This window comes from Esox lucius, chromosome 6 (genome assembly GCF_011004845.1).
Source record: "Esox lucius isolate fEsoLuc1 chromosome 6, fEsoLuc1.pri, whole genome shotgun sequence".
NCBI classification, from domain to species: Eukaryota; Metazoa; Chordata; class Actinopteri; order Esociformes; family Esocidae; genus Esox; species Esox lucius.
Window position 1 is genome coordinate 28,656,145 of NC_047574.1, and position 24,670 is coordinate 28,680,814.

General features: G+C 41.6%; 1 protein-coding gene across 1 annotated transcript; it reads left to right on the forward strand.

Annotated features, from left to right (window-relative positions):
- The first annotated feature begins 7,198 nt into the window (after positions 1–7,198).
- On the forward strand, positions 7,199–24,147 carry LOC105026567 (lysophosphatidylserine lipase ABHD12-like). Its single transcript, XM_013132141.3, has 13 exons — positions 7,199–7,521; positions 14,957–15,078; positions 15,171–15,276; positions 15,476–15,595; positions 15,676–15,706; positions 15,869–15,914; positions 19,443–19,572; positions 22,697–22,734; positions 22,876–22,955; positions 23,051–23,127; positions 23,359–23,437; positions 23,591–23,715; positions 23,823–24,147. The coding sequence occupies exons 1-13, from the start codon at positions 7,442–7,444 to the stop codon at positions 23,848–23,850; spliced, it is 1,062 nt and encodes a 353-aa protein (XP_012987595.1). The 5' UTR covers positions 7,199–7,441; the 3' UTR covers positions 23,851–24,147.
- Positions 24,148–24,670: the final 523 nt, after the last annotated feature.

Here is a 24,670-nt window from a genome sequence, read left to right on the forward strand (position 1 = left end):
ACCCCCTTTCGCCTTCAGATCTGCCTTAATTCTACGTGGCATTGATTCAACAAGGTGCTGAAAGCATTCTTTAGAAATGTTGGCCCATATTGATAGGATAGCATCTTGCAGTTGATGGAGATTTGTGGGATGCACATCCAGGGCACGAAGTTCCCGTTCCACCACATCCCAAAGATGCTCTATTGGGTTGAGATCTGGTGACTGTGGGGCCATTTCAGTACAGAGAACTCATTGTCATGTTCAAGAAACCAGTTTGAAATGATTCGAGCTTTGTGACATGGTGCATTATCCTGCTGGAAGTAGCCATCAGAAGATGGGTACATGGTGATCATAAAGGGATGGACATGGTCAGAAACAATGCTCAGGTAGGCCGTGGCATTAAAACACTGCCCAATTGACACTAAGGGGCCTAAAGTGTGCCAAGAAAACATCCCCCACACCATTACACCATCAACACCAGCCTGCACAGTGGTAACAAGGCATGATGGATCCATGTTCTCATTCTGTTTACGCCAAATTCTGACTGTACCATCTGAATATCTCAACAGAAATCGAGACTCATCAGACCAGGCAACATTCTTCCAGTCTTCAACTGTCCAATTTTGGTGAGCTCGTTCAAATTGTAGCCTCTTTTTCCTATTTGTAGTGGAGATGAGTGGTACCCGGTGGGGTCTTCTGCTGTTGTAGCCCATCCGCCTCAAGGTTGTGCGTGTTGTGGCTTCCCAAATGCTTTGCTGCCTACCTCGGTTGTAACGAGTGGTTATTTCAGTCAAATTTGCTCTTCTATCAGCTTGAATCAGTCGGCCCGTTCTCCTCTGACCTCTAGCATCAACAAGGCATTTTCGCCCACAGGACTGCCGCATACTGGATGTTTTTCCCTTTTCACACCATTCTTTGTAAACCCTAGAAATGGTTGTGCGTGAAAATCCCAGTAACTGAGCAGATTGTGAAATACTCAGACCGGCCCATCTGGCACCAACAACCATGCCATGCTCAAAATTGCTTAAATCACATTTCTTTCCCATTCTGACATTCAGTTTGGAGTTCAGGAGATGCATTGAAGCAACTGCCATGTGATTGGTTGATTAGATAATTGCATTAATGAGAAATTGAACAGGTGTTCCTAATAATCCTTTAGGTGAGTGTAGAATTCCATCTTCTTTCTTGGCACCATCCCATACATACTGTTATGCACCACTCATAGTATGGTTGACTGGTGCACTATCACTTGAACCCCAGCCACTGAATTCTAGCTCCATCAAAGAAATTGGCCTTTCTGTGGTTTTTCTCACAAGTATCCTTGTTTGAGTGCTGAGTTTGGAGAGACTGCTATTTTTTGTCAGTGCCTGGGTGGAGTGACGCAGTTACCACTTCCTGATTATTGATCCAACTGTGCTCACTGTGATATTATTTTCTACCCATTTTCGAATTCATACATACAGTGTATATAAAAAGTCTACACATCCCTGTGAAAATGCCAGGTTTTTGTGATGTAAAAGAATGAGACAAAGATAAATCATGTCATAACATTTTCCACGTTGAATGTGACCTATAATGTGAACAATTCAATTGAAAAACAAACTGAAATCTTCGAGGGGGAATAATGAATAATAAAAACTTTACAATATCCTGGTTGTGTAAGTGTGCACACCCTCTAAATACTGGGGATGTGGCTGTGTTCAGAATTAACCAATCACATTCAAACTCATTAAATAGAAGTAATTACACACCTGACATCATTAAAGTGACTGATTAATCACAAATACATTTCAGCTGTTCTAGTAGGATTTTCCTGACATTTTCTTAGTTGCATCTCAGGGCAAAAGCCATGGTCTGCAGAGAGCTTCCAAAGCATCAGAGGGATCTCATTGTTGAAAGATATCAGTCAGGGGAAGGGTACAAAATAATTTCCAAAGCATTGTATATACCATGGAACACAGTGAAGACAGTCATCATCAAGTGGAGAAAATATGGTACAACAGAGACTTTACCAAGAACTGGACGTCCCTCCAAAATTGATGAAAAGACGAGAAGAAAACTGGTCAGGGAGGTATTACAGTGAATATAAAAAGTGTACACACCCCTGTTAAAATGCCAGGCTCTTGTGATGTAAAAGAATGAGAGAAAGATAAATCATGTCAGAACTTTTTCCACCTTTAATGTGACCTATAACGTGAACAATTCAATTTACATTATGGTTAGGCAAATTGTATCGTGGTTGGGTTAAACATTGTTGTGGAAATTCTTGAACTGATGTATACTTGTTCCTATACATGTATAAATGGGTTACTAGTTAAAGGTACTGAGTCCTCATGTTTGGATAAGGAAAGGTATGTGGTAGAGAGGGATCTGGTATTTATTTAGGAGGGCATCCTTGACCGGCACCAGTGGATTAGAGGGTTACTCGTAAATCGGTAAATCTGTATAACCCATCAGTGTCTATCTGTTGTTTGTCCACACACTGTGACTCCTGAAGAGTTGAGAAGGTTACCCATGTGAGGGAGGACAGCCTGTCCCTTTGTTTGAAGCCCAGGATATGTGATGGAACAAGGGGAATGTGTTTTATTGACATAAGACCGATGGGCAGCATCTTACCCACACCCCTTTTTCCACTATAAGTACTGATGACTGTTCATGTATTAAGTTAGACTCCTCGGATGATTATGTTTGTAAGCATTTGACGCATTTCTATTTGCAAATAAACTATTAAATTGTGCAAGAGAATTTTGTCTCTGTCCTTACTCCTTTAAAAGTTCTGATCGATGAAATTGCCATCACACTTTGGGAGCTCGTCCTTGGTTACTTATCCTGGTGTCTCGTAATCATTTCCTATGCGGGTTAACCGTGCACAGCCGGAGACTGGATCCCAGAGCCTAAATCCTCCCCAGCTCATGGGCTAGCCACGTAAAGGGTGAGAGTCAGGGCGCATGGCTTAAATGATTTTTGGGATTCATCAATACAGGTACCGGGCTTACATTTTGAACTCAGGAGGTAAGTGCACAATATGGTCGGGCCTTTGGTTAAAACTGGTTAAAACTGTTAACAGTATGCCGCCGTTGGTAGCCCCATTTGGGTTCCGGCATTTTCGCCACGCTTAGGTTTGATGGGTGAGTGCGGCGGTAGATCTTTCCCGGTCTCTCGTCTTTATGATGGGCTGGCAAGGATTGTGTCTGATGTTTGTGATGTTTGGACATGTGAACAACTGTACCTTTGTAGGAGTAGGTTATATACATAATTGTGATTTGGGCACATACAATATTTTAAAAAGTATTTTAAGGTTGGATAAGTGCTGTTTGTTTGCAAAATTGTTTTTTTGTGCCACCCCAAAGTAACTATTGGTCCCTGCCTGGCCACCCCTATGAAGAATTCCTGGCTCCGCCACTGATTGAGATATATATCCTTTAGAAGGATGGTCTACCCCGACAAATTATTTGTCATTTGTCGAACAGAACGGTTTGATTTTAGATTTATTTTTCTTGACGTGACATGAAAGAATTTGACATGGCAGGCCGCCATGGTAAAATTAATCACGGGGCTACTCACTTCTAAAATGAAATCACTGGGTTACTCACTCTCAGAGGGGATTGATTCCAGTTTTGATGGTTCTCCTTCAGTGGCACCAGCATCTTCTTTGCCTCTCCCCAAAAACGTCTTGAGAGCATCTGTCCTATTTGATTTCATACAATAAATTCTAATGTTCAAATGTTCAGAACGTTAGTTACCGGGAATGTAACTCCGGTTATATGAGTGGAGCGGAGCCCCCTAAAGGGGCTTTAGCTCTTAGTGGTTTACCCTGGCCACATACGCGGCCGTACTGAAAACTCATTATGCAAGATGCGACAGCCAATCAGGGCACGCCTGCCCCTATATAGGACCCGTGAGCCTAGAAAACGCCCTCCCGAGATTATTCAGCATAACTCATGGGACGGCAGAGCAATAGGTCCAGGGGGCTCCGCTCCACCTCGAAGAACTGGTGATAACCTTGGGTATGAAGGACGGATTAGGTCTCAGCGTAGCGCAACCTAAGTCCTCTCTGATTGCCAGGCACACCAGGTGCACCGAGAGTACGCTGAGATCACTCACTCGCTTAGCAGAGCACAGTGCCATAAGCAAGTCCGTCTTAAGGGAGAGCAACTTGAGAGAACACTGCTGTAAGGGCTCGAATGGGTGTTGACAGAGAGCGTCCAGCACCTTAGCAAGGTCCCATTGTGGAGCGCCCAGTCTGGCCGCCGGGCGCAGATGGCGCATACCCAAAAGAAAAGGTTGAAGGAGAGGGTGGCTGAAAACCATGTTTCCAGCAATACCCTCATGACACGCAGAGATGGCCGATGCATATCCGCGGATGGTCTAAGGAGACCTATCCATATCAAAGAGAAACTGCAGAAATGACAGAATCTCCTCTACAGGACCACATGAAGGGTCCGAGGACCTCTGCGTGCACCAAGACACAAACATATTCCAGCGAGAGGAATACAATTTGGATGTAGACGCTGCCCTAGCGCCCTGGATGGTGCGCACGACGACAGCAAACAAACCTCTGTTCAAAATCCTGTCCCGCTCAGGGGCCAGACCCTGAGAGCGATGGAGGGTGTAGAATCGAGCCCTCCGCTTGGGACAGTGCATCCTGCCTGGGCGGAACCGACCACGGATGGTCCACCTGCAACTGGATCATCTCCGGATACCAGATAGCCGCAGGGCTATTGGGTGCCACCAGGATGACCAGGATGGCTATTGGGTGCCACCATGAAGCCCTTCTGCTCTGATCCGAGCCAGTAGACGCGCTATGCAGCGCTGCGGAGGAAACGCGTAAAGGAGGCCCTGAGGCCAGGGGTGGTGCGCGAATGCGTCCACCCCCAGAGGGGAGCGATCTGTCTGGGACAGGGAGAACCACAGGCGGCCGTGTGCGTTTTGTCTGGACGCAAATAGGTCTACCCGGGCTTCCCCAAACCTCTGCCAGATGAGGGAGACGATATCTGGGTGGAGATGCCACTCGTCATGATGGAGGCCGCCTCGAGACATCATGTCCGCGCCCACATTCAGACGGCCCGGAATATGAGTCACAGTCAGGGAGTGGAGATGGGCATGCACCCATAGCCAAAGATGCGTCGCCGACCGGTGGAGAGCAGGAGACCTGATCCCCCCTTGGCGATTGATGTACGCGACCGTGGCCCGATTGTCTGAGCGAATCAGAACATCGTGGCCCTCTGCTAGGTCTGAGAAATGCATCAGCACCAATAAGACCTTTTCCAGTTCCAGCAGGGTGATGTGGCGAGGGCTGGGAGGCGCCCTGAGAGAGCACCAAGCGGTCCCTCCAATAATTCAGATCCCCTTGTAGGCGAGCTGGCAGAGACAAAGTCCGGTTTCGATGGCGCACTGTGTCGACCCGCTGGCGAGCGAACCAGGCCTGTAGGCTGCGCATGTGCAGCAGGCCCAGAGGAACTACTTTGGGCCATCATGCCCAATAGGGACATGATGGCTGTACAAACATTTCCCTGACAGCGAGTGAATGTAAACACAATCCTGCAGGGCAGAACTCTGAGAGCGAACATGCTCCTGACTGGCGGACAGTGGAATAAGAGACACTTTTGAACCCGCTAGCCGGCGCTTATGTCTATTAGAGGTGGCAGGTAGAGAGGGGAGAGAAGTTATACCTATAACTCCCTGAGAACACTCACTACCCTGAACGTAGCTAACATAACTCGTACCTTTACACTGCATAGGGAAAGGAATGGAGCGTGCACAAGCAAAAACATTAGAAGACCTACCAGCTGCAGGGCGAGAATGATGGAAAAGCCGCTCATTCACACCACTTCTCATATCCAACGGGGCCGGCATAGTGACAGAGATAAACATTATCCCACAGCTGCCCCGAGTAGCAATCCTTGGTGGATGGCAAGGTGGGCTTCCAACCGGGCCAGCCCCAGGAAGGCAGGAAATGTGCGGCCAGCTCGGGCTCTAAAGGAGGGATGGCTGAGCTGATGGGAGTCTGCCTACCGTAGACCCTGGTGAAGGTGGTGTAGGACGTAACGGGAGCTCTGGCAGAAGCTGGAGCGGACCAGGAACCCTCGGCGAAGGTTTTAAAACCACAGACCTCAGGCGCAGGGGAGTCCACCGGTTTCACACGCTCCGCCCATGAGCCGAAGGACATGTCTGAAGGCTCCTTCGGAGCAGGCAGAGGAGGCAGAGGCAGCTGGATGCGTAAAGCTGCCCTCTCAATAATGCCTGCAAACTCCACACGGAGAGGGGGCGGGCAGGGAGAAACAGCAGAGGAGAGGTCGTCCTCCAGCTCTCCCCGGAGTGAGGGAGAAGCGCAAGATCCGCTACCACAACCCACGTGGGAATAGAGCAGCTCCACCTGCATCAGAGGAGTCGGGTTCCGCGTAGGAGCGTACTCCTCAGACATCTCGTCGTCGTCGTCACTGGAACTCAAGACGGCAAAGATGCCCACCTCCTGTTCGAAGTACACGTCTCTACACGTGCAGAGAGGGACAAGGAAGCGCAGGAGGAGCAAGCCTGGGGGTGAGACCCTCGCGAGCATGGGCCGGTCCCAGGCAGGAAACACACGAATAATGGGAGTCCTGATCAGAAAATTTCAACGGATCGTATGAAGGTTAACTGGCGCACTTACTCACCCACCCCATCCTGCTTCACCATCTCTCAAAACGTCAATATAATCTCACTCATAACAAATAAATAAGTCTTGACTTAATGTATAGTTTGTTTTATTTTTATAATAACTAAAACTACAGATGGATTGATTTCCCCCATATATATAAATATATATTATTAATTTTTATTATATTTCTTTAAGGACCGCCTAGGTTGCCTATGCCTAGAAACGCCTCTGCCTGAGAAAATAGTAAAAGTGAGGTGTCGAAAAATATAAAGAGTGAGTAAATGATAAACAAAAGAGTACAATTGTATTTTTTATTTTATAATTTTTTTGAAGGTGAAGGAAATGATTAAATACGTTTTTAAATTTAACTATTCTTTCAAATAATTTACTCATCAAATAACCTTTTACTGACATTTGCCATTCCAGGGATTTAATATTAGATGAATGTTTTTGCTTTTCAAACTCTGAGTGGAAGTTTCAGTTTAATATGTTACAGGCTCCTTTATTGACCTTAACAGCTTGTTTTTGAAGCTGCTTGCTTGCTTGTCTCGCGAGAGTTGGCAGCCCTGGTCATCGTTTGTGCTGCCAGCAGAATACATCTAAAACCAAATGTCGAGAACAGTTAGTTAAACTCTGAGGTTACTCTGGGTCACCTTAACACAGCTAAACTCCTCCCTAATGTCCTAATCAATGGTTTCTGTACTTCCATCTTTTTGAAGTAGAAAAAAACAAGAGTAGGCGCATAGATGTCAATGTAGTTCCGATCATAGTCTCTGAAGTTAAAGAGGAAGACTGGTGGCAAGTAAACAGTTGAAACGACTCAGGATGAGAAAGAGGACTGGAAACCGTCACTCCAAGGAGCAGACGATTGGAGTTGAAGCTGGGGTGGCGAGTGCACAGCTAAAGTGAGTAGGATACCAATCACAATGCATACAATTATGTTCTTTAGACAAGTCAAGTAAATATGCCTATTTCTGGAATAAGATGAAAGCTTCAAGACAACGTTTTTCAATACAAACTATTAACTGGGGCTTCAAGCTCTAAATGCGGATTAAATGAAAGCTCTGGTATCCCCACCGTAGTTTTGGACTGATCGTTTTTTTAACATGGGGTATCCGGAGGATATATCCCACCGTTAATATAAAGGTTGACCCTCCCCGAAGCAGAATACATTTATATGTCTTTATATTCACCTTCCCGAACCTTAAAAATATGACCCTACCCATTCAAAATACAGATGAAAAAGTAGTCCTTCACGGTTTCTTTTTTTTTTTTTTTTTACTATTTACAAATGTTATTATAATAAAATAGAAAATAATGTATTTTTATCTAGAGGTAACTATATTGATAACATTTCAATAACAAATCGCATTTTTGAAAGGCCTGTTCTACAGGCCTTTATCACCAAGACAGAGTAGATGGTGGTGGATTTCCGGCAGGCTGTAGAAATGGTGCAGTCTCTATTCAGGGGAAGGATATGGAGGTGGTCGGGTCATATATGTTCCTGTGGGTCCACTTGCATAATTAGCTGGAATTGGCTGGTAATACCTGCGCCAAATATGGCTTTACTTTTTGAGGCGGCTCAGGTCCCTTAATGTATGCAGTACACTGCTGCATTGTGTCTAACAGTCTGTGATATCCAGTGCCACCATCGTTGTGGTGGGTTGTTTGGGTTCTAACATCAGGTCTGGGGATGTGGGTAGGCTGAGGGCCCAAAGATCATGGCCATCCAATACTGGTTTTCGGCCTCGTCCCTTGCGTACAGAGATTTCTCTGGATTCTCTGAATTTTTTAAATAATATTATGTATCGTAGATGATGAGTTTGTCAAAGCGGTGTCGTCTCCCATGCAAGTCCTCGTTACAGAGATCCCCAAACTTACTTTTACAAATTGTATTTTTACATTTTTGCACTGTGTGCCTGCACAGTCTTTCACAGAGTGGTGAATCCCTCCCCATCTTTACTTCTGAAAGACTCATCCTCTCTGGGATGCTCTTTTTATACCCAATCATGTCACTGACCTGTTGCCAATTAACCTAATTAGTTGTGAGATGTTCCACCAGGTTTAGGTCTTTTTTTGCATTACACAACTTATCCATTGTTTTGTTTTTTGAAACGTGTCGCTGGCATCAAATATAAAAAGTTGCAATATATTTTTCAAGAAACAATAAAATTTCTAATTTTCAACATTTGATGTGTTTTCTTTATTGAATATAGGGTTTAAAGCAGGGGTCACCAAACTAAGGCCCGCGCGCCGAATCAGGCCCGCCACCCCCCTTTGACCGGCCCCCCAGCCCCCTGCCCCCCACTACCTGAACCGGCCCTATGAGGCAATCCCCAAAAGTCGTCATGGCCTATTTTTTAAAAATAGCATTTTGGAAAATAATAACATGTCTCCATCTGGTATTTAGTTGATTTTTTTCAGTTAAAAATGTATATTTAGTTATAATATTTGCCGAAATTTCGTCACCTGACAAGCTCGAGATCAAGCAGTCAGACAGCGCACGCGCGTTTTCACACGCGCGCAACTATCAATGTTCAGGACAGCAAAATGTCTAGCGTTAAACGAAAAGTTGATAAAGAGTGCAGAGTTGTCAAAGAACAGTGGACCAACGATTATTTTTTTGTTCAGTATAAGGACCGTGCAGTTTGTATTGTACGGAAGAGGATTAGTGCCAAGAAATAATAATTAAAAAAAAAACATCTCGAGATTAAAGTCATTATAATGCGAGATTAAACTCGTTAAATTTTGAGAAAAAAGTCGAAATACAATCTTGAGAATAAACTCATTAAATATCGAGAATAAAGTTGAATAATCCGTTTTATGGTATCCTGGGGAAATCACGAAACCTCGATGAATCGCGCGTAGGTGAAGGCAGCGATAACCTTGCATTTGTCCACTGGTTGTCAATTCATGTTGGACAAAAGCGAGTACATCGCGCAAATTGGACAGATTTTTTCTTCTAAAAAGACCTAGCCGCTTGCAAATTCTCTTTTAAATTCGTATGCTAATTATAATTCTGTCATAATTAGCTTATAGTTGATAGTATTTCTTTGTTACTGAAAGAAAGTATATAATATAGCTTGACTAATTGATCCAACTCTGCCATGTCCTCTATCAGTAGGCTATGCAATGCACACTGATCGAATGCGTTATTCTCTACATTTAATTTCGACTTTTATTCTCGATATTTAATTAGTTTATTCTCAAGATTGTATTTCGAGTTTATTCTCAAGATTGTATTTCGATTTTTTTTCTCGAAATTTAACGAGTTTAATCTTGCATTATAATGACTTTATAATGCGAGATTATTTTTTTTTATTATTGCTTGGCACTAATCCTCTTCCGTAGTATTGTATGTAAAGAAAGTGTGGCGGTTTTCAAAGCATATAATCTGCGTCGTCACCACGAAACACGCCACAAAGAGTATACTAGCCTGCGAGGGCAAGCAAGAGAAGACAAGATTCGGAGGACGAAAGGCGGACTGGCTGCACAACAGAATGTATTCCTTCGCCAAACTCAGGTCAACCAGGCTGCTGTCCGAGCTAGCTATAAGGTAGCTTACCTACTAGCTACCCATGGAAAGCCGTTTACTGATGGGGACTTTGTTAAAGAATGCATGTTTGCTGTGGCCGAGGAGGTGTGTCCCGACAAGAAGGATGCGCTCAACGCGGTGAGTCTCTCCGGACCTACTATGACCAGGCGAATCGAAGATTTGGGGAAGCGTCAGAAGTTTTTTGCTTTGGACATGGATGAGAGCAATGACGTGCAGGACAACTGCTCATTTTTATTTGTGGAGTTAGAGCAAGCTTTGAAGTGTCTGAGGAACTGGCAGCTCTAAAAAGTCTCAAAGGTACTACGACAGGAGAGGACATTTTTGTCCAAGTTTGCAAAACAATGTAAGAGTTGGGTCTACACTGGTCTAAATTGGCCAACATCACTACGGATGACGCACCTAGTGTGGTTGGCACAACAAGGGGGCTAGTAGGGCGCTTGAACAAATGAATTCGAGGAATGAGGTCTCACCCCCCCACTACAAGTCCACTGTCTGATTCACCAGCAAGCACTATGCTGCAAAGTTTTGAAGTGGGCGTCTGTCATGAAGGTGGTTGTGCACTGTGTCAACTACATCCGAAAACATGGGCTGAACCGCTGAAACAGACAGTTCCAGGCCTTTCTCTCCGAGCTTGAGTGTGCCTACGAGGATGTGCTGTACTACACAGAAATACGATGGTTAAGCCGAGGCAGAGTGTTGCGCCGTTTCTATAACCTGCTACCCGAAATCAACACCTGCAGTCTAAAGGTGAAACGGTACGAGAGCTGACCGAGCCAGAATGGAAATGGGACCTCGCGTTTTTAACTGATGTGACTGAAAACGTGCAGCTCCAAGGCCAAGGGAAGCTAATCATGTATTCCCACATCAAAGCGTTCGAGGTCAAACTAGTGCTGCTTGTGCGACAGGTCCAAAAGCTGAACTTCACACATCTCCCTGCCACCCAAAGCCACTGCGCTGAGAACCCAGCTGTCCCGTTCCCAGTCGAAAAGTGCAAGGATGCACTGGAAATGCTACAGGGAGAGTTCAGTGCGCGGTTCCGTGAGCTTCATGTCAACGGTAAAGGAATACGCTTGTTCCAGAACCCCTTTGCTGCCGACATAAATTATGCCCTTCCCTCTCTTCAGTTTGAACTAGCCGAGTTGCAGAATTGTGATATCCTTAAAGACGCCTTCAAGCCTGACAGTCTCATTGAGTTCTATGCTTTCGCTCCCAGAGGAACCCTACCCAAACATCAAACAGCATGCCATGAAGATGTCCACAGTTTTTGGCAGCACCTACATCTGTGAGCAAACCTTTTCCTGCATGAAGCAAACCAAGATTCCAACAAGGAAAAGACTCATAGATAAACACTTGCATCAGACCTTGAGACTGGCTACTACTAGACTGCAACCAGACATTGAAGTTCTCACCAGCCTGAAGCAAGCACACAGTTCACACTGATACTGTGAGCACACTGATTTACTGATTTTAATTATAAATAAGAAATATGCAAGGTTAATTTATTAAACATTAGTTACTGTATTAACTAACATGAACTAACAATGAGTAATACATTTGTTATAGTATTTATGAATTTTTGTTAATGTTAGTTAATAGAAATAAAGCTGTTCATTGTTTGTTCATGTTAGTTCACAGTGCATTAACTCATGTTAACAACATTTTAATAAAGTATAAGTAATGTTGAAATTAACATTAACAAACATGAATAAATGCTGTATAAGTGCAGTTCATTGTTAAGTGTTTTTGCTACATATTTTGTAAAATTATGTCACAGGGAAAAGTAGACAGCAGCACGTCTTGCCATTTACTGAATATGGTGCTTCTTGTGTTCAATCTGTAATCCCTCCATCGTGCCAGGGCTCCAGAAGGCACCCTGAAGTGAGGAGATTGCTGTTGCTTACCCCATCCCAAAGACAGCACAATTCATCAACAAGTACAAATCCAGCTCACCTACATATACTACTGATTTTGATTACCATTATTCTGTATTATTGTTGTGCTTTAGTTTTGAGCCTACTGCTCATTTCATTTTCACCTTGACCTAAATAAATTTTACTGACCATGCTCACCTGGATAGGCATAAGAGCTGGCTAGTTGTTCTATTACTCATGTTAAATGTTCTATTACTCATGTACTCATGTTAAATGTTCTATTACTCATGTATAATTTCAATGTTTTTTTTTAATTAATTAATTTATTTTATAGGCCTATTTATTTGACCTTTATTAAGTGCTGCACACAATTATTATTAATATTATTATTAATATCAACAGGCCTACCTATAATTTATAATTCTTCTCTCACCTTTGCCAGTGTCAATCACCTCAACTAGGCAGATGTTTCTTACCTTGACAGCTTTGATTTTATTTTTATTAGAAAATTAATAAATGGAATATCTGTGGTATTTCTAATTTAAACAAAGTGTGAAGACTGGATTACTACTTTGGCAAACCACTAGTAAAGATAAACAAATATGTGCCAGGAATCAAGTGTTGATATAGTAGTGTGGATATAGTAGTGGGGATGGCTGTGCCAGGCTTGTAATCTCTACTACACAATGAGGGGTCATTCAATTCTGTTATATAGCTGACCTGGCCCCAGCCCCCCCATCACAGTCAGGAACGATAATGGCAATTATTTTTCCTGTGAGTGAATAGCGGTTTTGAGCAGAGTGATGGGAAAGACTTGGAGCAGAGCGTAACCCTCACTCGATGTGTTACATACTCTGGCAGGTATTACTTAATGTAATATTTCTTACTATCTTCAAAAATGAACAACGTTTTTTATATGTGCATAAAACTAACTTCACCGCAGTCACCAAGTTTGCAGTAATCTTACGTTTTCCTCCACAACCACCAACATTGTCAAAACGATGCAGAAACCCCAAACCGTTCGCAATCGTGAATACCCGCTCTCAAATACTTTTTATCCACACGAAGCTGTGAGTTTAACAGTACAAGTACAAAACAACGAAATGCAGTTAGCGTCTAACCAGAAGTACAAATAGAGGGCAGAAAATGTATTAAGTATATGTATAAAGATGTGCTCAAACGTTTGCATACCCTTGGAGAATTGGTAATATATGTACCATTTGTAAAGAAAACATGTGTGAACAGGCAAAACACTTCTTTTATTTCTTATGGGATTCACATTCAACTGTAGGTCATAACAGAATGGCACAATCATAAAACAAAACATGGCAACAAAGAAAAAAACGAACTGACCCCTGTTCAAAAGTCTGCATACCCTTAGTTCTTAGTACTGTGTATTGCCCCCTTTAGCATCAATGACAGCGTGCATTCTTTTGTAAAAGTTGTCTATGAGGCCCCGAGTTCTCGCAGGTGGTATAGCTGCCCATTCGTCGTGGTAAAATGCCTGCAGGTCATGCAAAATCTTTGGTCCACTCCAGAACCTTCACCTTTTTCTACTGTAACCACTGGAGGGTCAACTTGGCCTTGTGCTTATGGTCATTGTCGTGCTGGAAAGTCCAAGAGCGTCCCATGTACAGCTTTCGTGCAGAAGAATGCAAATTGTCTGCCAGTATTTTCTGATAACATACTGCATTCATCTTGCCATCAATTTTCACAAGATTCCCTGTGCCTTTAGAGCTCACATACCCCCAAAATATCAGTGAGCCACCACCATGCTTCACAATGGAGATGGTATTCTGTTCACTATAGGCCTTGTTGACCCCTCTCCTAACATAGCGCTTGTGGTTGTGACCCTAAGCTCTATTTTGGTCTCGTCATTCCAGGTTTTTTACGCAGGTCTTTTGACAGTTATTTTCTGCTTCGTGGCTCAGTATCTAGCCTGCTCAGTGAATCCACGTGAGAGCCAACAAACTCATTCACTATTTATACACAGGCACTAATTGAAATTTGAAAAGCCACAGATGTGGGAAATTAATCTTTAATTGCCATTTTAACCTGTGTGTGTCATCTTGTGTGTCTGTAACAAGGCCAAACATTCAAGGGTATGTACATTTTTGAGAAGGGCCATTTGGGTGATTTCTGTTATCATTATGATTTAAAAAGGAGCCAAACAACTATGTGATATTAAATGGCTTCATATGATCCTTCAATAAAATATTTTTGCAAATTTCACAATTTCCGCCAGGGTATGCAAACTTATGAGCACAAATATAAGAGACCAAGTGGCCTTCTCTTCAGCAGACTCATGGCTGTAATTCATCAGAAGGTGGTTCCACCAAGTATTAATTCGGGGTGTTCACTTATCCAAATAGGTTATTTTCCAGTTCTAATTAAAATGTTAGTTAGTTAAATTTTTTAGGAATTGTTTTTTTAACTTGGATATTGTGGATTACTGTGTGTAAATAAAGCCATGAGAAGTCTGATTTTATATGTTGTCATTTTATGCTGTAAAGGCAACAAAAGCTGAACCTTTGGAAAGGGAGTGATTTTTATAATTTTAAAAGCAATTTTATTGACAATGTATTTTTATTCATCATAAGTTGAACATTGATTCAAAACTAAGGTTTAAAAGTAGGCTACAACATTTTAAAATAAATCGTATCTATTTCAATGTTTTTGTGACAATCACTGAATTAGTCATTGATTAAATAAAAATACAGAAAGTCAATAATATTGCATTTAAAGTAATTAAAATCACTAAATAATTAATTGATTGTCCCAGAAAAACATAACAGTACCTTTTGAATGTACTTGTGAAAATTGATGGTGAAACTATGTAGAGATACAGGACTAATTTGTTAATGAATTGACTCTTTTTAACTTATACTCACTCTCTTTGTGTCTCTCTCACAGACCTAGCTCCCATTTTTTGTGGTGGTTCAAAAGAGGACTTTTGGCTGTGTGTTTCATTTATGTTTCAGTGCCTTTCATGATGCAACCTTACATCATAAAAAAGATTGTGTATTCTTACAGAGGTGAGTTAAATCTTGATATTAATCCAAAAGAATGGATAAACTAAGACTAATGAATCAATGTTAATAGGATACATTTGTTTCTATGTTTTTAGTCAGGGTCCCATTATTCATCGACCATAGCCAGCCAGCCGAACTGTCTCTTAACCATACAGTGAACATGTACCTTACATCAGAGCAAGGAATCTCATTGGGTGTATGGTGAGTAAGCTATCAAACACTCATTTTCTAAGTAACATTGTATGGTTATATATCCTACCTACCTTAGATTTGCCACTCATCTGCTGATCTTTTAAAATTCTATATTCAACTGTATAAATATAATCAGTATGCCGTCCCTCCAAGTTTGGTCACTTCCTAAGTTGTTACTTCTAAGTTTTTTCTGTACAATATGTTCAAGGCACACAGTCCCCGAAAGTCAGTGGAAAGAAGCACAAGGAAAGGACTTGGAATGGTACCAAAAGTCTTTGGGAGATGGAAGTCCGATCTTCATTTATCTCCATGGAAATACAAACACAAGGTAGAAAGAGCAATGCATGGCTGTGAGGGAGTAATGTGGAAAGATGCTTTTAGTCTTAAATACCAATTTTTTTCAAACAGGGCAGCAAGTCATCGTGTGGGAGTAGTAAAGGTTAGTGAAAAATTATACATTGAAAAAATTGCATTGATACATTATTTCTGGATAGGTCCATTAGTATAGCACAAAACTTACAATGCCAGGGCTATAGGTTTGAATAACAAAGAATAACAGCGTCTGCTGAGTTACATAAATGTTTGGCTTTTGTATTCAAAGGTCCTCAGTGCACTGGGATACCATGCTTTGTCTTTTGACTACAGAGGTTAGTTAAACTTTATTTCTGTCAGTCTGTTGAAACATATTTGCTTTATTTATTTAGTTTGAATAAATTTCAGTCTTGGTAACCTAACATTTGCCTCAAGTATGTGGTGTTGAGACAGCCCATCTCCAAATTCCAAGTATCTAGTATTACCTTTGACTGCCCCCTTGTGGTAATTAAAAATATCATAATACAACTGAATTTTACCTCATGCTTGACCTGATAATGATCCAAATTTAAGAGACAGTGACATATTAGTTTTTTCCCCACTGTATTCCTGCACTTAAAAATGATATAGTTGCTATGGGGTTAAAGTGCTGACCGTCAGCTTTAAATCAAGTGTATTTTCATCCATATCGAACGAGCCACTTACAATTTACAGCATGTTCTGAATATACAGTAGAGTTCCAATAGTATTTACAGCACGTTCTGTTAGAGTACCAAAAGTATTTGGAGAGATGACCATCATAAACAATGTAGCAATGTTTAGTACTTGATCGCACATCCTTTGCATGTATTGATTGCCTGAAGTCTGTGACCCATAGATATCCCCAGACACTCTATCTTCCCTGCTGATGTTGTGCGATGCCTGTATTGCAGCCATCAACTCCTATTTCTTTCTTTGCCTTTTTGTCTTCTGTTTTTTCTTCTGCATGTGGAAGCCATGCTTAATTGGACTTAGATTGATTAGCCAGTGAAGAACCTTCCCCTTTTTAGCCCTGAAAATCTCACTGTGTGTTTGGCATCACAGTCCTGCACGATGAAGCACTATCCAGTAACCATAGATGTGTTCGGATGTAGCTGAGCAAACAAGATGTTTCACAAGATATGTACACTTCAGAATTTAGCCTGTTGGAATTTAGCCAGTTCCAGTTGCTCCCATACATGCCAACACAATAGCACCATCTCCACCATGTTTCACAAATGAGGCAGTATTTGGAACTCGGGCAGTGTTATTTGTTCATGCTTTCTTTTCGTTATCTGTTACATTTTGTCCCTTAACATAACACTTTGTTCTAGTACTCTACAGGTTCTTTATGATTCAATTATGCTTCAATAAAAGTTAATATAACTGTATCCTGGCTGTTCTGTTCTGGAGTTATTCTAGAGGTTATTTAATAAGTCAGCAGTATTTAACTCTAGATTTTGAAGCTAGTTCCATTTCATTCTTTTATTACATCCCTCTGATCAGGGACTTAGATCTGGTCAATCAGGTGGGTGCAATTAATGATGAGGTAGAACTCGCTCCAGATCTCGTAGAGTAAATTGAATACCCCTGCTATACTGCATAATGTAGTGTTTTATACATCTATGCCTGCCTCCTAGAGATTACTACAGATCCGTGGACTGTTAGTTTTTTTCTTAACAATTGGAAGAATTCCTCTGACATCCACAGTGGTCATCTACTGTGGTCTTTCTTGGTCTTCCACATTTCCCACTGCGTTGACTCACTTCTCCTTTTAACAATACTCGGTTAGCGTTTGGGAACTGGGGCGACCAATTGCTGTAGTTTTGAAAGTGAAATGTTTTTCCATTCTTGCTTCATAAAGGATTTCAGCTGCTCAACAGTTTGGGGTCTCCTTTGTCATATTTTTCATTTCTAAATGCCCCAAACATTTCTATTGGTGACAAAACTGGACTGTGAGCAGGCCAGTTTAGAACCTGGACTCTTTTACTATGGAGCCATGATGTTGTAATATGTGCAGAATGTGGTTTGGCATTGTCTTGCTGAAATAATTAAGCCTTCCCTGAAAAATATGCCATCTGGATTGCAGCATATGTTGCTCCAAAATCTGTATATGTTGTTCAGTATTAATGTTGCCTTGACAGATGTGCAAGTCACCCATGCCATGTGCACTAATGCACCCCCATACCATCACGGATGCTGGCTTTTGAACTGTGTGCAGATAACAAGTCAGATGGTCCCTCTCCTCTTTAGGCTGGAGGATGCAGTGTCCATGATTTCCAAAAAGAATCTCAAATCTTTATTAGTCAGACCACTAGACAGTTTTCCATTTCGCCTCAGTCCCATCTTAAATGAAACTTAGGCCCAGAGAAGGCGGCAGCGTTTCTGGGTCTTGTTTATATATGGTTTCTTCTTTGCATGCTAGAGCTTTAAATTGCTTTTGTGGATGCAGCGATATACTGTGTTCACAGACAATAGTTTTCAGAAGTGTTCTTGAGCCCATGCAGTTATTTCCATTACAGAATCGTCTGGTTTTAATGCAGTGCCGCCTGAGGGCCCAAAGATCACAGCCATCCAATATCGGTTAGGGACTTGTCCCTTGCGTACATGAGATTTCTCTGAATCTTTTAATGAGATTATGTTTTGTAGATGATGAGATCTCTAAACTATTTGCAATTTTACCTTAAGAACCGTTCTTAAATTTGTAATTCTTAAATTGTTGCACTATTTGTCTTTCACAGAGTGGTGAACCCCTGCCCATCTTTACTTCTGAAAGGCTCATCATTTCTGCAATGCTCTTTTTGTTACCCAATCATGTTGCTGACCTGTTGTCAATTAACCTAATAAGTTGTGAGATGTTCCACCAGTTTAACACTGTACAAATTGTGAGTAAAAAAGAAATGGAATAATTTACAAATCTCATAAACTTATATTTAATTCACAATAGAATATAGATAACAAATCGAATGTTGAAAGTGAGATATTTTGTAATGTCATGCCAAATATTGGCTCATTTTGGATTTCATGAGAGCTACACATTCCAAAGAAGTTGGGACAGGTAGCAATAAGTTAAATGTACAGATAAGGAACAGCTGGAGGACCAATTTGCAACTTATTATGTCAATTGGCAACATGATTGGGTATAAAAAGAGCCTCTCAGAGTGGCAGTGTCTCTCAGAAGTCAAGATGGGCAGAGGATCACCAATTCCCCCAATGCTGCGGCAAAGAATAGTGGAGCAATATCAGAAAGGAGTTTCGCAGAGATAAATTGCAACGAGTTTGAAGTTACCATTATCTACAGTGCATAATATCATCCAAAGATTCAGAGAATATGGAACAATCTCTGTGTGTAAGGGTCAAGGCCGGAAAACCATACTGGATGCCCGTGATCTTCTGGCCCTCAGACAGCACTGCATCTCGTACAAGAATGATACTGTAATGGAAATCACAACATGGGCTCAGGAATACTTCCAGAAAACATTGTCGGTGAACACAATCCACCGTGCCATTCGCCGTTGTCAGCTAAAACTCAGGTCAATGGTTTGTACTATTTATTGAATATAGGGTTGAAATGATTTGCACATCATTGCATTCTGTTATCTTTATTCACAACGTCCCAAACCTTTTGGAAACAGGGTTGCAATTTATCTGGCTAAGGATGGCCCACTCGATTCCAAAATGCTTTTACATTTCTGACAGTCTGCCCATTGTCATTGTATTATGTAAAATCCAAAGTGGTGGTATACAGAGACAAAACAAATTACTTTTGGAGTTCACTGTTGGCCTATACATTTTCTTATTGCATTTATATACTGTACAGACACTGATATGAAAACCTCTGACAGGCTTTGGGGACTCCAGCGGGGAGCCCACTGAAGTTGGACTAACCACTGATGCCCTCTACCTGTACCACTGGGTTAAAGCTCGCAGTGGAAACAGTCTGGTGATATTCTGGGGACACTCCCTTGGCACTGGGTGAGTGACCACACATGTGACTCAAGCTGGATTATTTAGTCTGTTAACTCATGTCTATGCACAGTTGCTCAGAATTATAAGGTGTGAAACTCAAATGAAACATGGAAGCTTTCAGTCAAACTGCACTGTTAAATGGGAAATTAAACAAATACAACATATTGCCGTTATTCATGAATATCATGAAAATCTGAATGTCTCACATGTCTTTTGTAGTGCAAAGTAAATGTAATGAAGCTAAATGTAATGATACTGTGACTACCTTTTTCATTACCCCATTAACCTGGACTAAGATTTACTGATTGGACATTGACTGTGTTCAAAGACTGATTTAAACGCATACTTGTTTTATTTGTTGCTTTTTCAATCATGTGTCACAAACCTTATTCATATGATAAAATTACTACTGCTAATACTACTACTAAACCAATTAATATGCTACTAATACTACTACAGCTACTGTTCCTTCTACTATTATTACCACTACTAATGCTAACCCAATTTATATATTTCTAGTACTACTGCTACTACTTCTGTTACTTCTATAATAAATACTACTTTTTCACTACTACTACTATTACTACTGGTACTATTACAAAAACTACTAGTACTATTACCAATACAGTTTCCTCCACTAATATTGGCATGCTTGATAAATGAGCAAAACAGGCTGTTAAAAAGTTCTAACCTTTTAGTAAAGTAAAACAAAACAAAATTTTCTCCAGTGTGTGCCACAATTAATGGCTACATTTAATACTTTCTGCCAGAGGTGTTGCTAGGATCACAATACATTCGGCGCTTAGCCCCCACCCCTCCTGGGACAGAAAATACAGGGTTTTGAATGTGCATGAGGACAATTTCGATGTACACGCTAGTGGCCTACACATCTACATTGTCATAATGTGTGATTTATAAATGAATAGATCAGGGGCCAATTATAATTTTCTTTGGTCATTTTGAGATCCGGACGCCTAGGCCTAACTACGCCATTGGTTTCTGCAACCTCCCTTTGCCAAGATAACAGCTCTAAGTTTTTACCTATAATGCGTAATGAGGTTATAGAACACATGTCAAGGAATCTGAGACTATTCCTCCTCTCATGGTCGAAGGAAGACAGGACACGAGGCACAGCGAGAGTAGGGTAACATCCTTAATGTTCTTTGAAACCCCAAAAAAACAAAAGGAGCGGCAACCCACAAACTGAGGCACAACACTGCCGGCATAAACAAAGATCCACACCCAAAAGCAAAACAAAGGCAACTTAAATAAGGTCCCCAATTTGAGGCAACGCAGGGCAGTTGCCTCTAATTGGAGACAATCAAAAATAGCAGCGCAGAGATGCCTAGAGGCACCTCTGCGGGCAGGCCCTGACAGTGAACCCCAGGCCCATAGAGATGTTTAGAGGCCCCCAGCCGCGACCTGACACCTGCATAAAAAATCTCACCAGATCCTTCAGATCCTGACATCCATGCTTGTGGAGTCTCCTCTTCAACTCATCCCACATTACTTCTATGTGGTTTAGATCAGGGAAATGGGATGTGGTCTTGATAATGTGATCAATGAGAATACTTTTTTTTGATTTTGACTTCCTTCTGGAAGATCCAACCACAGCCCAGTTTAAGCTTCCTGGCAGAGGCAGTCAGGTTTTCATTTAATATCCACTGGTACTTGATGGAGTCCATGATACCATGTTTACTAACAAGTTGTCCAGGGCCTTTGGAAGAAAAACAGCCCCACACCATCAAAGATCCATCACCATACTTCACAGTGGGGATGAGGTACTTTTCTTCATGGTTATCATTCTGTCTACATAAAACCTACCTCTGGTGTTTGTTTCCCAAAAACCTTTTTTTTTATTATTTCCGATAGTGATGGATGACTATGGGAATTTGGCCAGTGTGTCACCACATATTTATACACCCCCGGGAAACAGGAGGTTATGGCTTACCACTTAAGTGTTCATAATCACTCAGGGGAACCGACAACATCTGGGCATGCTCCTGATGAGACGGCGGATGGTGTCCTGGGGGATCTCTTCCCAGACCTGGATCAGGGCATCAGTGAGCTCTTGGGCAGTCTGTGGCGCTACTTGGCAGCTTCGGGTGCACCGATACATAACATCCCAGACGTTCTCAATTGGATTCAGGTCTGGAAAACGTGAGGGCCAGTCAATGGCATCAATGCTTTCGTCATCCAGGATCTGCCTACACACTCTGGCCACAAGAGGCCGGCCTTTGTCCTGCACCAGGAGGAACCCAGGGCCCACTGCACCAGCATGAGGTCTGACAGTGGGTCTGAGGATTTCATCCCGGTATCTAACAGCAGTCAGTGTACCGTTGGCTAGCACATGGAGGTCTGTGCGACCCTCCAAGTATATGCCTCCACAGACCATCACTGACCCACCACCAAACCAGTCATGCTAGATGATGTTACAGGCGTAAGGTTCACCACGACATCTCCAGACTCTTTCACGTCTGTCACATGCTCAATGTGAACCTCCTCTCATCTGCACAGTGCTGGGCTGTGAGCACAGGTCCAACTAGAGGATGTTGGGCCCTCATGCCACCCTCATGGAGTATGTTTCTGACAGTTTGGTCAGAAACATGCACACCAGTAGCCTGCTGGAGGTCATTTGCAGGGCACCGGCAATGCACCTCCTGTTTCTCCTCGAACAAAGGAGCTGATACCGGTCCTGCTGCTGGGTTGATGCCCTTCTACGGCCCTCTCCAGCTCTCCTTGTGTAATGACCCATCTCCTGGTATCTCCTCCGTGCTCTTGAGACTGTACTGGGAAACACACCTTCTTGCACCTGTTGTCACTTTCATTTGTACCAAAATAGGTGACATTGATTCACAATCACTTATGCTTCCTAACTGGATGGATTGATATTCCTGAAGTTTAATTGACTTGTTGTTATACTGTGATGATTACATGTTCTCTTAATTTTTAATGAAAGCCCAAGAGGATCAAACTTTTTTTCACAGTGCATTTTGCTCATATTGACCACAACGGCCAATATTAGTGAAGAGCACTGCAAATATATTTTTGAATTCAACCCATTATGTGACATTTGAAAAGGGACTTTTGATGAGTGAAAACCATTTTGTTGTATATTATCTTTGTACAGGGTTTCCACCAATACTGCAGTCAAACTAATGGAACAAGGTAGGTCATGATCTACAAGACCATTGTGCTTGCATAGGGAGCATCAGGGGGAACTTCCCCTTCTTACCTCCACACAACTTCCATCTTTCTAGGTACAGTGAAGTAGATCCTTTTTTTCATTAATATGTTTGCTTTTGTTAGGGATTATAGTTGATGGTGTTATCCTTGAGGGAGCTTTTGCCAACACTCGATGGGCTGGTTCATTTCATCCATTTGCCTGGGTAAGACTCTTTATGGCAATACAGTGTATGTTTAAAAGCCATGATTTTGTTTATTTTTGAATGTACTAAACTACACATTTGCCTTATCTCCTCAGTATTATTGGAACTTCCCTGGTTTTGAGTACTTGAACCCATTGCCAGAATACAATTTAACTTTTCCTAATGATGAAAAGTATGTATTTTCCTTATTTAATCAAATGTAAATGTTGAATAATAGTTGCTGTAAATTGGATTTGGTTAATGCAACTTTTCATGTTGAGATCCTAAAACAGGTTTGCAATTGAGTCAACACATCCAATCAAAATCACTGACAGCAACCATTAGAGCCAAATATGGCTCAGAATTTGTCAGAGACTTTGATGCTGTCTGTTTGTGAAGGTTGTGTTTCACCATGTCCCCACAGCTTGAAAATGATGAGGAGTCCCCTCCTGATCCTTCATGCTGAGGATGACCACCTAGCGCCTATTGACATTGCTCAGCAGGTTGGATCCTTTCACTATAACTAATAATAATTTCCCTATTCCCTGTTATATCAGTCAACATTTCTGATAAACAATTGCAGAATGTCTATAGGGTTTCTTAAACTTTACAGTTAAGGAAGTTTCCACCCTTAATATACTTGTGTTCCTGTTAAGCTGTATGAAATAGCACAGGCAGCCCAGAAGTCAGAGAATGGAGTAAAGATGATACGGTTTAATGGATCGCTTGGCTACCTTCATAATGGGTTGTATAAAGACCCTCACCTGCCAGACATCATTCGGTAAGAAAATCTCTTCAGTTGCATTTTATATTTTGAAAACAGATTGCAATGTCATTGTTTTATACTAATAATACATTTCCACCTTTTTTTCATCTATTTCGTTTCAGGGAATTTGTACATTCATTGTCCCCTTAATCCAGAGATCTATGCAGAAGAGCCATTGGACATCAATTGTTTGACCTAATATTGTAATGAAGTTCAATTGTTTTTATTATGCAAAGACAGAGTCTAAGGTCCAGTGCTCAGACAAGCACTTATAATTCAATTCATTATTTTCCAGACATAGGTTATTTGCAATTAACAAACTATAAGTAATTCATTTGTTGACTGAATGTGATGAATAATGATTAGTCAATGTGTTAAGCTTATAACAAATTATTTTTGTTGATTACTTTTTAACATAAAACCTGATAAACAGCTTTTAGAATTTTACTTTGGCAAATGTTTTTTTAAGATTGTATTCCCCCACCCATTTGTTGCATGAGGGCTCTTTTCTCACACTGACTGTGCTGAAGAAAAAAAATATATGTATATATGATCCTTGAGTGAGCTTATATACACTACCGTTGAAAAGTTTGGGGTCACTTAGAAATGTCCTTGTTTTCCATGAGATTAGTTTGAATAGGAAATATAGCAAAATGAATAGGAAATATAGTCATTGACAAGGTTAGAAATAATTATTTTTAATTGATATAATAATTGTGTCCTTCAAACTGCTTTTGTCAAAGAATCCTCCATTTGCAGCAGTTACAGCCTTGCAGACCCTTTGGCATTCTATTGGTCAATTTATTGAGGTAATCTTTAGAGATTTCACACCATGCTTCCTGAAGCGCCTCCCACAAGTTGGATTGGCTTGATGGGCACCTACATACCATACTGTCAAGCTGCTCCCACAACAGCTCAATGGAGTTGAGATCCAGTGCTGGCCATTCATTTATAGACAGAATACCAGTTA